This window comes from Corvus brachyrhynchos, unplaced genomic scaffold (genome assembly GCF_000691975.1).
Source record: "Corvus brachyrhynchos isolate BGI_N302 unplaced genomic scaffold, ASM69197v1 scaffold167, whole genome shotgun sequence".
In the NCBI taxonomy this organism is placed as follows: Eukaryota; Metazoa; Chordata; class Aves; order Passeriformes; family Corvidae; genus Corvus; species Corvus brachyrhynchos.
Window position 1 is genome coordinate 3,241,039 of NW_008239547.1, and position 16,352 is coordinate 3,257,390.

Genomic DNA, 16,352 nt, shown 5'->3' on the forward strand with positions numbered 1-16,352 from the left:
AGGAAGTGGTCTCAAAATAAAAAGCGTAAACTGCTCCTCACAGGACCAGCTGAAACACATCAAATCTCCAGTGTCAGTGATGAGCAGGGCCTGGGCACATATGAAAGATCAGTGCATTCAAGATCAGATGGATTCTGTGCACACAGAAATCAGAGAAACAGAACTTCCTGCACAAGTCTACTTACTGTTAGGCTCTTGTAGGTATTCAGAGTGTTTTAGCATGTTTTCTGTAGGTTATTCCTAAGTAGCTTTTTGCTTGTGTTCTCTCCTGAGACAACTTGTTCTTCCCAGGCTTGACTATGTATGTAGGCTTTTTTGCCTAGTTCTGGGCTTTGTATTCATCTGGGCCCAAGAATAGAAATCCCTGCCTTGCATTTAGGTGGGTACCTTTATTTACTGGATTTGATCTCTTCATGTCTTTGTCCTTGAGTATTATCCAGTTACAGTCATGGGTAGCTTTCCTGTCTGAAGACTGGAGAAGAGAAAAAGGACTGTCATAAATAAAAAAAGCTTAAAATTGTTTAAGGTTTTCAGTGCCTTAAAAATTACTTGGAGGAACAGAATGAAAACAGAAGTGTGAGCAGCATGAAAAGAACATTAAAATTGGTGCTAATCCATAAACAGGAAAGAAGCTGGTTTAATTCCTTGCTTGAGTGTCTTGTTCACCAGAGGCAAGCAGATTTGGGACTTACTAAGCAGTCCTTCTACCAGGCTTCACAGTGTGATACAAAAACTGGCACCATTAGTTCCAGCAGAGCTCTCATCTATGATCTCTCAGTGGACTTGCTTAGAGCTTGACATGGGAAAAGTTTTAAATCATTTAAAAAAAACAACTTTGACATTTACTTCCTCCTCTTAAAGAGCCTGGGGTGGGGGGAGATGGAGCATGCACATCTGTTTGCTTCCTTATCCTTTGGGCATTTACAAGGAGCTGTATCTCAGGAAGGACAGGGGAGCACAGAGTATCGGCCAGCTGACTGATACTGACTTTAAGGCAGATGAATGCACATTGAGAACCTTCTCCATGTCCTCAGTGTCTCCCCATGTACTCATCTGGGGGATTCACAAGCATGTTCTTGAATCATTATTTCAGAATTGTGTCATCAGCAATTGGAACCATCCAAAGAACAGTGAGGCACTCAGGTAGAGAGAGAGGATGGAATTATGAAACTGGTTTTGTGTTTGGCTGATGCCATGTGCAGAGGGAAACAAGGCATGTTGCAAATACCGAATTTTGACAGAGAATGGGTGACACTGATTGTGTTGTAGGTGTTAAATATTCCAGTTTTTAAATTAAAACTATTGTTTATTAATTTGTTTAGGTTGTCTGTCTCTGACTTTGAACTTCATCTATCTTTTAATTAGCTTTACAAGATAAATTAGTTCATAATATAGAAATACAAGAAAAGAAAATCTGTCAGCCCTATTTTAAAATCTTGTTCTTTGTAGGTCACTTTTAAATGCTTTTCCTTATTTATATCTTTGATAGATGGGAAGTATACATTTTTGCATTGAAAGATAACTTGACCATCTTACAAAGTTTTCTGCGTTAACCAGAAGGCTTCTTTGCTGAAAATTTCCTGCTGTTTTCAAGAAACTGGAAGAACAGCACTACAGACTTAACTGATACATAAACAAAGCACAAGTGCTAAAAAATGTGGAGCTTCAACAGACACTTACCTGTGCTGCTACTAAAATATATTTAATATATTTGTAGCTGAATAAATTTCATTATTTGTATCCAAAATAATTATATTTTGGACTTGAAGACAGTCCAAAATACAATTATTAATTATAGGCTGTCTTTTCTCTTCAGATTAGTTTTACTGCTATCCTTTCATGTAGCTGGTACTCCTCGAGTTGTCTTCCTGACAAACATTCTTTAGTTTCTAATGTGCTCTGGATCTTCAATGACAGATGCTTTTTCTTCCTATCCTCTCCCCTCCCTCTGAAATACATCTTTGTGCATTAGAATATAAGAGAAAAAAATGTTTAGCTTGATATGAAACCTATTTATTCGGTATTTAAAGTTAGGTCACTCAGTAAAAAAACCACCAAACCCACCCCATTTATTCTTTTAAGGAAATTCACTAGTGTAAAAGCTACTCTTAAGCTAGTCGAGCTGAAGAATGAGGGTTTATTTTTATTACAAGCATTCCTGTGAAATGCTGATCTGTTGCCCACTAACTGTGCAGAGTTGCTAATAACAGCTCTGCCTTACAAGTTTGGGGATTTTCATGTCCTTTAGTGATTAAATATAAAAAATGATCCCATATGCATCCGATATAATTGTAAATATGAATAATGTGGAAACGGATTGCATGACACTGCAATTAAACTGTCAGTACCCGCAAAGGAAGCTAGGATCTAGAAAAAGCCATGACTTTCTTCTTTTAGATGAAGTATGAGTCACCACTGAACTTCTGAATGTATCTCCAAGACTATGTATGAGTAAAAGGAAAATGTCACAGCACTGAGGGGTGCTACATGTTTGTAGCTGAACAAGGTTGAAAAGCTGCAGTTTCGGGACCAAAGGTGTGCAAGGAAAGTAGATCATTTTTTATAAGTGTATGGCAGTAACATCATCTCTGCCTTAAAAAGAATTCTTCTGTGGAGTAGCAGCCTTGGGTTGTGGCCTTACTTTGTTAAGCACTAGGTTTTTCTGGTTTTAGGCTGTCTGAGGAAAGAGGCTGCATATTTAAATAAGTTATGTGAATTTCTCAAGACAACTGACTTGAGTTACGTACTTGATTTGTAAGGAATTGAGCATGCAGTGCTAACTACAAATGCTACTTGACTGAAAATAAAATACCTTATAGTTGTCATTTTTCTCTAATTTAAAAAAAATTGTGTATATAAAATACCAGCACAGTGGAAAACCTAAGAGGATGTAACAGCCAAAGTTACCATGAGGGGGTTTTAGAAGTTGAACTGTGCAATGTTGCAACAACAACCATCTTGGGTTCTTTTGTATGTGTGGGGGAAGAGGTGCTTCTTCTAGGAGTGCCAACACTAACCATTACTTGTGATAGAAGAATTTCTGATGCAGTTATATACCAGGTGGTAGCCACATCAGAAATTGCCACACTGGAGCATCTGCTTAACATGATAAAATGGCAGGTGCTGACTTCTACTTCTGCTGACTTCGGGCTACAGCCAGCAGAGCCAAATGGTTGAAGTTTTAAATGCTTGGGCTCTGCTACACTATAGTCCTGTGCAGACTACAAGTATGAACCTAAAGCTAGACCTGTAGCAACAACAGTGACTGAGGAAGAGGGCTGTACTTTGGTGTTGTTCTGACCTTAGCATGGCAGGTGGCTACATAGAAAACAACTCAAAAGCAAGTACAAACCCTTCTCCCTTTGTGCTTAGTTTCCAGAAATGAATGCTATGATAATGAGGAGATTCAGTAAGCCAGGAGATGTTGAACGGGCATGGAAATATGTGTTGCAGGTAAGACTGATACCAAATATTGCTGCTGTCCCTGCTGCTCAGCCTGAAATTCATTGTCCCTGAAGTAAAATGTGTCAAATACCTGCTGAGTAGCATGCAATGTACAATGCCAAGTTAGAACTCCTCTGCTCTCCTACTGGTATAGTGTTCTAGCAGAAATGCTAGGTACTGAAGAGCTTTTTTTCTTTTTTTCCCCTACAGTGGCATAAAATCCACACAATAATAAGTAAAAAGCTCATGCATGAACTCAGTTCCTTCAGCTGGGGCATAGCTGTATCCAACAGCTGGTATAAGAGGCACATAATTACCAGTCAGTCTTGTAACTGCAGTGCACACCCCATACCAGTTTTAATTGACTCAGTCCTTTTAGACCAGAGTAATGGTCTGTGCAAAATTAGTACCTATTTTTCAGCATAGCATGGGGTTTTTGTGCATCTCTATTTAGGGCAGGAGGGGAGGGACTAAACCATTAATTTCTAGTTTGTTATTAATACCAGTGCTGTTTTGTAAGTCATTTACATTTAACATGGATGAGTTTTAGTACCTTGACAGTTTGGGGAAGGTAGGTAGGCTTCCCTGATTACAGAATGAATCCTCTTCCTTTCCCTTCAGAATATAATGTGCTAGGGTACTTACTGACCTTAAAACTTGCCCCTGTGACTGGAAGAGGCAAAGGCAGGAGGAGGCTGATCAGTTCTCTGTTTCCTTTCTCTCTCTCCTTCCATCAGAGTGATGGTGTGCAGCAAACGACCTACCTCGCCCAGCGCTACTGCCACGCCGCGACGCGCGAGATCCGCAAGCTGCGGCCGTCGCCCGAGAGAGAGGCCCTCGTGCACCTGACAGAAATGGTTCTCATGCGAGACAAGTGAGACAACTCCTCTTCCACTCATTCTGGCAGCTACTTACCAGACTGTGCCTAAATTTATTTCAAATGTTATTTGCTTCCAACACAAGCTACCAAAAATTATTTTTTTAAAAAAAAACCTCCCCTTTTTTTTAAGTTCTATTTTCTTTTTTTTTTAAACAAAAGTTTAGAGTGTTTTACTGCAGGAAGCAATGCAATTCAGAGCAAATCAAACTGTGCTGTACAATTGTTTTAGTGGGGGCTATTGATTGTGGGGGATGGGGAAGATGTTTACATGTTGATGCACAAAGGCCATAATGAGAATAAATACAAATCAGTGTATGAAAACTGAAGCTGTTCCAAATTTCACTTGTTTACACTAATAAACAGAGCATGTATGTACAGGAGCTGGTAAACTCCTGTGAAGAAAGATGGTTTGAATGCTTCCCTGGCTGTTTAACAACAAAAGCATCTGGAATTGTATAGAGATACTGGTTTACTGTAAAAGACTACATGTAGATTTTAATTGGTTATATACATCAGTGAGTTCCAATTCATGCTATTGGTGGCTACTTGCTAGCAGTTAACATGATGCAGAATTTGAGACTGCTACCAAATGAATGCTTTCATTCAGAAAATGGAAGGCTGAGTATTTCTAACTCACACTAAAAATGAATGATTCACCAGCCTGCCAAACCTGCAACTCCATCACTTTCCATCGCTCACTTACAGAACATGCTCAGTACCTTCCCAGAAGCCTGCTTTGAAGTCCCAGGCACATTCCTCTCACAGTAATTACCCAGTACTACCACATTCCTTCTCAGGTTATTTCAGCCACAGAATCTGTAGAGCAGGGAAGCACAGCCTCCCTGGCTATCTGCCTGTGATTCCATAAAACAATGGTCAAGTTCCTGTCACATGTGTCCCCTGACTGCTATCTGGAGGACAGCCTGCTCCCTCTGCTCTGTGGGGCACCTCACAGAGCCACACAGAGAGAGTTCCCACACAGAACTGTCAGGTACAGATGGTGTCCAACTTACTGCATGTAGATAATTCAATCAAGAAACCCTCACTAAAATTTAATGTTGGCAGAAAAGAACTTTTAAGAGTATGTATAAGTGTGTAATTCAGGTTTCAGATCTAATTTATTTGCCCTCTGTCAGTGATAAAGTCACGTTACAAACATTTGCTTTTTAGTACATTGTCTGGGATAACACAGCCATGATTTTGCTACGTTAGCATTCCAAACTTCTTTGCCAAGCCAACCAACAAAGTAATGGACAAGACCTTTGGTTCACTTATATATTTATGAATGGAAAAAGTCATAATGTAAATTTACTCATTAAAAAAACTTGGGTACAAATTACACATACATAAGACCACCCATTTTTTGAATCACATGGACACCTTAGACCCAAACAACTCATTGTAATAGACTTCAGTGAGAATACTCCAGGTAAAGATTACAACAATTGGAAGCATCTTGGATTTTTAAAAAAGTATATTTCAATACATAAGTTTGTATGCATGCTTTAAACAAATATAGTTCAAGAATGAGCAAAGAGTCTAAACAAAAAGTAATATGACCAGCACTAACATTAAACTTCTCATCCAGGTTTTAATATGTTAGTCTAACGTAGTGTTAGTTACCATGCTGTACTGAAAAATGTAATGGCACAATCTGATCATGGTTCATTAAATATTATACCCTACTTCCCCATAATATTTAGGCTGGTCATAAAATTAACAATGCATAAGTAAATAAGTATAACCAGTTATAGACAGTTGCTTGTTTTACAAATTGCCATCAGGTAAGACATACTGTCCCCAGAGACTCAGAGATGGACATTCAATCATACCATTAAAACAGTATGGCCTGAAGAAATGGGCACAATTTTTTGAAAGTATATTAAGACAATTCTGTTAGCTTGTAGTTACTCCTTGTAAATAATCATGGTATGACTTGAATACAAGACCAAACTTTGAAAAGCAAAGGATTTTAATCAGCATAGTGCATGATTGATTCAACGTAATTCCCAGGAAACAAGCCAGTTACTCGATTGCAAACTCCTTCATACCAGCCGTCATCATTCTTCTTTATCACATAAATGATTGCACCCTCCATAAATGACAGCTCGTCATCTTTGTCCTTTGTATAGTCATATATAGCAACAACTGTGGAATAAACAGGGACACATTTTGCATTTTATTAATAGCAACAGTATTAAAAAATAATTGTACTTCAGAAAGTGTTAAAAGATTAGTTTGCTATTGTGGGATTTTCAATAATGAATTCACATGCTTTTCCTGTTTAATATTAAGCCCAGAAGATGGAATTTCACTCTCCTTGCAACATTAGCTAGCAGTAAGAAGTGGGTGGGGACTACACTGAACACTCAGTTAAGCAGAGAAGTACGTCCGACTATGACACAGTAAAGTGGAGCTTATGGACACTTAAAAGCTGAACTAGGGAATAACTGACTCGTGTGGTACCCATTTCTGATCAGACTACCTCAAAAGCATATGAATCTCTTGATTAGAACATGGTTAAAAAATTTTACAAAAATCATTCCACTAAGGCCCCTGCTTGCACCTCAGTGTGGCCTTGCACACATCGCTGCAAAAGCCACTGCACATGAATGGTCTTTCCTACAGAGCTTTTATGTCATAAGGAGTTCTGGTGTTACTTTTCAAGGAGCTGCACTGAGTGCAAGTAGGAAAGTGACTGAAGAAGAATGTAGAAGTGACATCTGCTATTTTTCAGTACCTGCTTGGTGAATACTTTACTCTTACCGACCTCCAGCTCGCTGTGTGCCATTAACAAAGCGGAGATTTCCCCAAGGAAAGAATGTTGCCTCCACCAATACTGGAGCTAAAAACTACCACTGTGAATATACAGACCTCAGACATCACAGCCTTACCCTTCAAAATTTAATATGGATTTATGCAATTGATCAGCTTTATGCATTCCAAGAATCCACTATTTTTTACACCTACATATATTCTCAGATATCTGATGTCTTAATGCCTAGCAATGATGTGCTGCATCAGTTACTTTCATCCCATGGGTATGTCCTGCACACAGTCCAGCTTCAAGTGAAGGTACAGGAGCTCTGCCACAAATATCACAGGTACCTGGCCCCATTTCATACTCACTACAGCATGAGAAAACTTTTCATGAGAAAACTGGCATCACTATTGCTGACAAAATGGTCAGTGCCACAACACAGGCAACTCCACAGGCAGGAAATTTGTTTCTCCATTACTCATGGGAAGAGATGTTTACTACGTGAGTTCATACCTAAGCACAGTTCACAGTCTGCTAATCTGGAGTCACTGATAAATCTCCAAGGAGACCTCAACGCATTTTATAGTTCAAAGTCTAGTAATCCACTCTAGTAGTATAGTTTGATGGGATAAATGCAGCTTGGAATTTCTGCCCATTTTGCAGCAGTTTGTAGATGACTGCCCAGCAATCCTAAGGTAGGTACAGACGGTCCAACTCATCAAAGATGAAAGCCATCCAATTTACATCTGCTTCTCGTGAAGAAGCTTTCTTTTTCATCCATGCTAGAATGCTTGAAGGTATTTTATAATTTGTCCAAAGAAGGATTATGTCTTACCACATTAGGTGTGGCCACAAACCAAGGAGAGCACGGTTTGAATTCTGACTTAGGAAGGACAATGACTGTTTTCATCAGACCCCCACAAAGTGCTTCATTCCCTTCAGGTACCATTAATCCTCTGATACTGCACTAACACAGCAGCAACGCTTCTCTTACCTTTCTCTATATAGTTTTTAGGTGCCCAAGCAGGATCTCCATCTGCATAGGGATCGCTGTACTGCACAACAGCAGCCTCCTCATCCTCATAATCCACAGGGGGTGGGGGTGGAGGAGGAGGAGAGTCATCAAACATTGGCATCTCATCGGGAGGCGGCGGCGGGGGAGGAGTCGGGCTATCAGCAACTAGAAACATTTGGAGATTATTGTTTTTTCTTAAATCAAGACAGGGTGGAGATGCAAACAAACCTGAGGCTGTACACTGTAAATAAAAGGGCTGGGGGCGGGGGGACACACACAGCATGCACTATAATACCATGCACTGATTAGAAACAGAGGCTTTGTATTAACAACTAAAACACACAACTATATTTGTTATTAGTGGTCAAATCTATGTATAAATGCTACTAGAGTCAAAGCACATGCTGCGGGGCATAAGCTGAACATCAGCAGAGAGGAAAGCTTCCTGCTCCAATGTCCATGCGCTGCAGCGTTAGCTATGGAGGACTCCGAGTGGCACCCTCTGAGCCAGGCAGCAACAGGCCTCTGACTAGGCCAGCAGCTTGATTGGTTTTTAATAAATCCTTTGTCTGTAACAGTCACTTTAATTTACTTCTGAGCACTGCTTCCTTGAATTCCTTCTCTCTCAGAGCTAGCATTAGGGAACAAAAAGATCTGGTGTGGATCATAAATACTAGTCTCTTCCCTTTTTTAAAATTTAACCAGGTAAGAGGAAGCCAAGTAATCCTTCTGCAGAAGAAAAGCTTTGTACAGATTCTTATCTTGCAGACTAACTTGTGTGTGTGCACACATTCAGGATTCAAATAATAAATGGAAAACTACAACAGGCAGCTGCTGCTCTTAGGGAGAAAGTGCTCAAGGAATTAAACGTATAATCCAAAATGTCAAATCTCTGCCCTGAGATTATCCAATCAGAACAATTACAAGTTGCTTTGGGAAAGGGAAAAAGAGAAAGGCATTATGGTACAAATCACTTTTTAAATCAGTTCATTAAATTAGTTTCCAGTAACATTCACAGCAGCCGGCAGCAAAATACAGAGATGGCACACTCAGATGCAAGACATCAAGTCACTCTATCCTATTCCTAGGGAGATGTGCTCCATTACACATGGACCTAGGTGTAAACCCTATGAAGCCACAAGTCAACTGAAAGGAAGCTACTGTTACTAACATCAACTTTGTTACACAGCAATACAGATTCATTTTCAAGAGATCTGGGATTCTGCACACTGAAAACATAGGCTGAAAACCACTGGTCTAGGCAGGGTTTGATGTAATGAGGCATCAGGCCCCAGAATGTGCAGCTCCAGCACACAAATTTTGAAAAGAAAGCCAAGCAACAGAGAAAAAAAACATTGCACTGAGTGAAGCTTTAACTGCTGATAGTTACAATGGCACTGGAGATTAGAAATAGGGGTTTTGTTTGCTTGAACGCCTTTTACTTTTGGCTGGTCACTACTCTAACAGTGACTTAACCTTTGCTCTTCAGCCCCATGCCCCTGACAAGGGGCTTGGGCACTGCTCCTATGTCCTGTCTGGGTCAGACTGGCTGCACTGGGACAGGGCTGGCTCCTGCTGCCAGGGGCAAAAGGGGGCAGAAGCTGCTGGGGCAGGGGCTGCCTCAGCCGGTGCATCCAGCCCGCTCCCTTCCCCTGAAGGGCCAATTCTTCACCTGCAAGCCCAGTTCCTCTTCAACTTGACCAGCTGAGCTGAACACCCTACAGCTCTCTCCATCAATAAGACTGGCTGCCACTGTATTAGTGATTCCTCTCCCATACAGAAGCCCATTTATGTCACTTGGAGACAGACTAACAAAGTCTTTGGCAGCGTGAATGCTACGTCCTGCCCGTTACTGAATAGCACTCACAGACAGGCTTCATTAATCCACCACAGACACATGACAACACCGTTTATGAATGGACTGGTTTTGTGCTGCAGTTTCAGAACATCTTCCACAAAATGTGTATCTCCCTTTAATTTCTGTCTGCAGCCAGGAAAAAAAAAAAAGTGTTGAAATAACAATCATCTGAGATCTTGAGAAATCCTTACCTTATGAAATTTTTTAAAAAATTAAAAATGCAAAAAAAAAGTTACATTTATTTAACAATGAAGCTGCAGATTTGAAAAGAAGGAAAGAGGGCAGAAAATGCAAGTGTGAAAACACCGACACATACTCTGAGATGCAGGAACTGCAAGCTTTATGGGAAACATTTAAAACAATTCAACTTCACATTTAAACAAGGAGAGAATGGAACAGAAAATTAGACAAGTGCCACTCCACTTGGAGGAAGTATCTCCTCGCCTCTTGGACTTTAACCCAGACTTTTCCTGGTTCTGAACTTAGCCAGACTCCAGGACAACATCACTTATCCTAGGGGAGGGGGAAAAAAGCATACAAAAAGCCATACTAAATGAAAGGGTAAAAGGATGAGTATTTACATAGTTCCAAACTGAGACCTTCTCTTGTATATATTCCCATCCTTATTCTTTAAATGGGGACCAGCAGACTCCTTTTTGAAAAGACTAGGTGTGGGAGTACAGCAACTTACATCAAATCATCTGTCCCTGAGCACCACACACACTGGAAAACCTCTCTGAAGGAGATGCCCACAATGTGGATGCAGGAGAAGAAGAAAAGGTGTTGCATAGTTTCTAAGCCCTTTCTCCTTGCCCTCTGAAAGAAGTCCACAAGCAGAGGATGTTGTTTTCCAAACTCACAGATCTCTGTGATGAGGAAGACAAGTCTACCCATGTGTCACCTAACACCAGAGACTTCTTGCAGAAAACGAGGCCGATGAAAGTCTAGCACACAATGCCAAACTCAACACCAGCCTCTACAGGCAGCTTTGCTGAGCATATGCACAGGCTGCCACACGCACCCCTGCCTCCGGAACAAGGCAGCCACAGCTCCAAGCCATACTTGTTATATAACTTTCCAACCCAAGGAACTATTAAGGAAATAAAGAACAATTCCTATGACCAGATTTCAAGCTTCAGCTATTTTGCTGCAATTTCATTCACAAGTCAGCTTGCATTTTGCTGTTGCACGCACAAGTCAGTCTGTCCCTTTCACCTCCACTCTCCCCAGGGCTGTGTTATCTCCAGGAGGACAATATTTGGAACAATTCAGAAGCAGGTGTCAATTTTCTCAAGTTTATCTGCAAGCGAAGACATTCTGTAACCTTCATCTTCAGCAGGTTTACCTCTACACTTTGTATTTTGGAAAGGTTTTCAACACAATTTTGTGGCACATTATTCTGCATCAACATGATTCTTACTGTTTACCTAGCACAGCACCAAATTACCTTCTTTTTGAATGAGAACCAGAGAGATGCCTCCAATCTCATGGGGAGTGCTCAGAACACAACCACTTAAAAGCTCTAATGGGAAGCAGAACAGCAGCACTACTCAGACCTGGGGTCCTTAAATGGATGCTGCAGCTATATAGCTAACTGTGTAGTAATAGCAGCCCCTGAGATCCTAGCAAACCTCAAAATGGCTCCCAAACACTTTAAAAACATTTTTTGCTTACTTCACACCTTATCTACATCGTATTTAGTCTGTTGTTTACAGAACTGCAACAAACTCCTACAGAAAAGATATCCCCAGATCAGGAACAGGACTTTGCACCTGCACTGGCACTTGAGACAGTAACACTCACCTGAAAGGAATCAAGCAGTAATGGTGAAAGCAGAGTTACCAGTATAAACACTCTGCAGCACAGGTCACAGCTAGGGAACACCTCTCACAAACCTAACAAGCAGAGCTATGCTGCAAGAAGCTCAGCAGGGAAATAGGGCTAGAGAGCACAAAGAAATGGAGAATGAAAGCTGCTGAGGAGAGATGCCTTACAAGCTCCTTTGTAATGCATTAGATCTTAAGACTGCACATACTCAATTGACTGTACCGCTTCCTGAAAAATGCTACAGTACTGGAATCAATGGTTACACATTACACATTCTGACAGTCTATATAAGCCTTTCTAATAAAAACTAATCAATTATCCCTAGTGAAAAAGGCAGGGTGATTCAACATGAAATCAGTGTTTTCAATTAAAATGGAATTTTATACTCACACCAAACATATGCCACATTTCACACTGTACTTCTGCAATAAATTTGCAGTTCAGAACTTGAATGGGTCAGTAATAATCATGCACGTGTTATAAAAAATTGAAGAGTGTGCCCTTCAGCTCCAATAGCATATTGACACTAGAATGCAAGATGGTATTAGCTTCTGGAAAAGGAAACAAAATAGAGTCTGACTTGCCAGCCATGCATGCTAGAAGAGAGTAGGCTCTACCCTTTAACAGCTCAGCTTGTCCAAACTTACTGTTTTCCTGCACCCTGGCCACGAAGCCTGTGAGAGGTATCTGTGGAGTCAACTGAGGCATAGGGGGAGGGGGTGGAGCAATAGAAACTGGTAGCAACACACACACCATATTGGGAAAGTCAATGGACAAAGGAAAAAAAAAAAGGGAACAAACAAAAGCAGCCGTCAGTAACGAGGACCACAAAACAAAGTATGTAAAGAACAACAAGAACACACACACACACAAGAACCTTCTTCAAGCTTGTGTTTCCAACAAGGCTGAATTCGTGGTTAGCCAATGGAGGATCAAAAGCAAAGCATGCCCGTGTTTAGCCAGGTAACAGCCGAGCGCAGGCTGCGTGTCTGGAAGCTCACAGGGTGCGTGTGAAGGTTCTTGCTCTGTCACACATTTTGTGTGCTTCACCTGGGGAGCACATAAAATTGAGCTTTTGTCTTGCTGCTAAACAAGGATTACTCAATTTAGTAGTTAGCTTTTCAAAGTGAGCTACTAGGAGTAGAGGTGATGTTTCGCAGGATTCTGGACTCCTTCTCTAAAATGAAAGTGGAGCGCTGCATCAAGTGCAGCAAAGCAGCACTGACACAAGGCAACACTTTTGCAAGGGGTACAATGTTCCAGCATCAATACTTCACACTGACACAGAGAGCACCTCCCATCATAGTGCTCTGCTGGGACAGGGGCAGTGGGCTAGCTCACTGCATTTTTGTTTTTCTCAGAAAAAGGGGCCTTGTTGATTGCTGGTAGAAAAAACAGCTATGTCTTCTGTGGTGAGAGGGCACTCAGCAACCTAAAAGGCTGGTAAAGGCTTCTGCAGCTCCAAATGGTTACACGAGTGCACAGAGCTCCTCAGGAAGCACTTGGAAGCTCATCTTCTCTGAAGTATGTGCCTATCTGGCGAGTGATGAGACATGTGACAAGCCTGTGCTCAGAGACACTGGGCTGACAGCCCAGATGTTCAACTCTTCCCTGCACAGGTAGGGAAGAGGAATGGGAGCAGTAGGGCAAGCCGTTCAAACTATCGGCTCTGGCAGGACCATTCTCCCTTAAGCACTAGGAATGAAAAGCATAAAACAAAACCCCACCCAGAAACTCAACAAAACATCAACTCATTTGTTTATACCGTGTCCCTTTCTCAGTGGAACTTCTCTTGCACTGGAGCAGAGAAATTCCTGTGAAGGTTCCAAGTAAGCAACAGTTTTAAATAAAGCTGTAACTAAGATTAATGTTCAATGAATTAAAATGAAGCATTTCGTTCATTACAAAACCAATAATCAAATAAACTGTATGGGATAAATGATCAATAAAAGCAGGAGAACAAACAGTGTCTCACAAAACTGAAGTAAACATCTAAGAAAAACCAGAGTATTTGTTAGCATGAAAAGTAAAACCTTAAGGAAACATGGGACCTGGGAATAATGTCAAGACAGTAGCACTAAAAAAATAATCACCAGTTACAGAAACAGAGGAAAAAAGTTTCAAGTAGCAAAACACACCCATCAAAATACTGTTTAAAAAATGTTGACCATCAGTATTTTGAAAACACCAGAGAGGCTAGATTAAGAAAACAGCACCTGCATTTGAGCAAAAAATTGCTTTGGACAAATGTAAACGTTCAGAAACAGTGGTGTGCACAGTATTTAAGACAACTGAACAATTCCCAGAAGTAAAATCCTGTTTATTTAATGGAACGCAACTGTTCAAGCAGGAGGGAGTTTCTGTTGTTATGGTGAATTAATTTGGAGAAATAAGAATGTGGAGGAAAATGAAATGCTAGTACGGGTGAGCAAGAGTAGGAGGAAAATCAGGTTTGGAAAAAAAGAGAAGATAGATACTGTGTCTGCATATAAAAATGCTTTCTGACAAACGTAATACTTCTAAACTACTCAGAAAACTCTTCACTTCAGTGTCTCAAATATTTTAAAAGCATTCTTTTCTTAAGAGTAAGTACACAACAGCAGACACTGGACCAAAGAAATCTTGAATCCAAACATCAACATTTCTTTTCAAAAGAAATATTCCTCTGAAGTTTAAAGGGCTGGCATTCTGAACACTACCAAGAAAAAACATTATACAGCTACCACTCCACAATGTGTATTTGATCAAAATTTATGGAAATGGCAAGGAAGAAGTTTCCTGATAGAGCTTTCTACCAGCAGCCAAAATCCTTATTTTGCAGATCTTTCTGCAGTGAACCTTGATTGCCCTTTTTGGGGCAGGCAGGCAGGAAGCTGCTGACTAAAATCTGCTCACTTGCCCATGGCATCCATCCCTTCCCTCATTCATCTCCTTCTATACTCCTACTAGTGTGAAAGCACAGAGAAGTTGTCTGCTAAAAGAGAGAGAGACTGAGCTCTTTAACAGTCAAGCTTAAAGCTAAGAACAAAGGAGAAACTTGGAATCAGGAAAGGATTTAAGAGAGACAGAGAGGAACTGTGTGACAGGAACATGAGCATTGTGCTCAGACAGTATTCTTTTGCCACTATCCAAATAGTGAGGGGCTGTACTACAGTCATATTAGGTCTCCTGCAAAAAAACCCTGGGTTTACTTTTTGTTCTCCAAGCACACCTGAAATGCCAAGTATAATGTGCCCATAATTAGACAGGCAATCCTAATAATTTCTTGTCATGAGTAACAGCAAACAAGTCAGAAAGGAAAACAGTATAATTGCATATAGTGCAATCACTGTACAATTCCAGTATGGTTTTTCTTGTTTGTTTTTCCTTCTATTTCAGGAAAGAAAGCAGTAATCTCATTGATGCTTTTCATAAATGAATTAAAATGCCATGCATGCTTTTACAATCATTTTGCTCAAAACAGTTTGTGATTTCAGAGCTCAGCAGCTTACTTGAATTTTGAGAATAAAGAGGCCCGCCATTAACATGAGGTTGAGCAGAAAATGGGGCAGTCACAGAAGGATTCCGTCTGTATCCACCAGAAGATGCTGAAGAAGTGGTAGAGTTGTGTCGTGAGATTTGCCTGGTCATTGTGCCATACTGGGAACCAGGAGCTGAACCAGGAGCAGCTGAAAAGCATTAGCCAGAGGAACCAAGGAAAAGACTTAAGCAGAGCATTACTTGGGATAGAATGCAGAAAATAGAAAAAGTCCAGAACATGGGAAATACTTGATTACAGTTCTCCAATAATTTAAGGTCAGTAACAGGCGATTAACAGAAAAACAAACATCCCTGTTACAATCAATAATGAGAAAAAACACACAGGACATAAACCAACACTCATATAAAGGGCATTGAGAAATTCTGAGAGTACTTTGGGAGACTGGATTGGACTGGAAAATTGAATCCAACCTTCCAACTCTTAAATATATTTCAATCATACTACATGCAGTAATACTCTTTATTAAAAAGCAGACAGAAAAAAAATCCATGTTCTGCTCAAAACAAATGATTTCCATTGCAAACCCGAACTTGCTTCCAATCTAACATACAACAACAAAACAGTGAAACAAATGTCATGAGCTTCAGACACTTGGCACATTTATCAATCATATTTGCTGGTTGTGCTTTTATATTGATGGAATTTGCACTAACAAATCAGAATCACCAATGCCAGCTGACAGAAAAAGATGTCATTCATTCTTCATTATAAATGCCCATATTTACTTTCCACCTACCTGCTGCACATACTTCAAGGTTAACAAAACAGTTTAAGTTCTCTTTCAGATTAACCTCTGACTGAAAATCACACCTTGCAAACTAATCAATCTCACATGTTGCAGTCACTTGAATCAATGCAATTCTTAAATGCAAAAACTGGTTTGCAATAAAATGTTTTGTGCTTTTATATACATGTATCATATAATTATATAATACACAAACAGCAAGCAGTCAGAAGTTTGCAGTTCTGCAATGCTATCCAAAGTCACTTTCACTTAACATTTCAGTAAAGGAGAGTGCAAAGGGT

At 40.3% G+C, this 16,352-nt stretch overlaps 2 protein-coding genes across 17 annotated transcripts in view; one reads left to right on the forward strand and one right to left on the reverse strand.

Annotated features, from left to right (window-relative positions):
• Window positions 1–4,729, forward strand: part of PDSS1 (prenyl (decaprenyl) diphosphate synthase, subunit 1) — a 23,087-nt gene extending 18,358 nt beyond the window's left edge. The window contains exons 9-10 of one of the 3 annotated variants that reach the window (XM_008639244.2): window positions 3,373–3,453; window positions 4,182–4,729. In XM_008639244.2, coding sequence (XP_008637466.1) covers window positions 3,373–3,453; window positions 4,182–4,322 — 222 coding nt within the window. In that variant the 3' untranslated portion in view covers window positions 4,323–4,729. Of the gene's footprint in view, window positions 1–2; window positions 2,002–3,372; window positions 3,454–4,181 lie in introns of those variants that run through there. The other 2 variants (XM_017741419.1, XM_017741420.1) reach the window with 2 other exon arrangements.
• Window positions 4,730–5,412: 683 nt separating this feature from the next.
• Window positions 5,413–16,352, reverse strand: part of ABI1 (abl interactor 1) — a 77,999-nt gene continuing 67,059 nt past the window's right edge. For 4 of the 14 annotated variants that reach the window (XM_008639245.2, XM_008639248.2, XM_008639246.2 and 1 more), the window contains 4 exons: window positions 15,277–15,453; window positions 12,433–12,519; window positions 8,080–8,265; window positions 5,413–6,472 (listed from right to left, as the gene is read on the reverse strand). In XM_008639245.2, the coding sequence (XP_008637467.1) occupies window positions 6,297–6,472; window positions 8,080–8,265; window positions 12,433–12,519; window positions 15,277–15,453 (626 nt within the window). In that variant the 3' untranslated portion in view covers window positions 5,413–6,296. The remainder of the gene's footprint in view (window positions 6,473–8,079; window positions 8,266–12,432; window positions 12,520–15,276; window positions 15,454–16,352) is intronic. The other 10 variants (XM_008639250.2, XM_008639251.2, XM_008639249.2 and 7 more) reach the window with 3 other exon arrangements.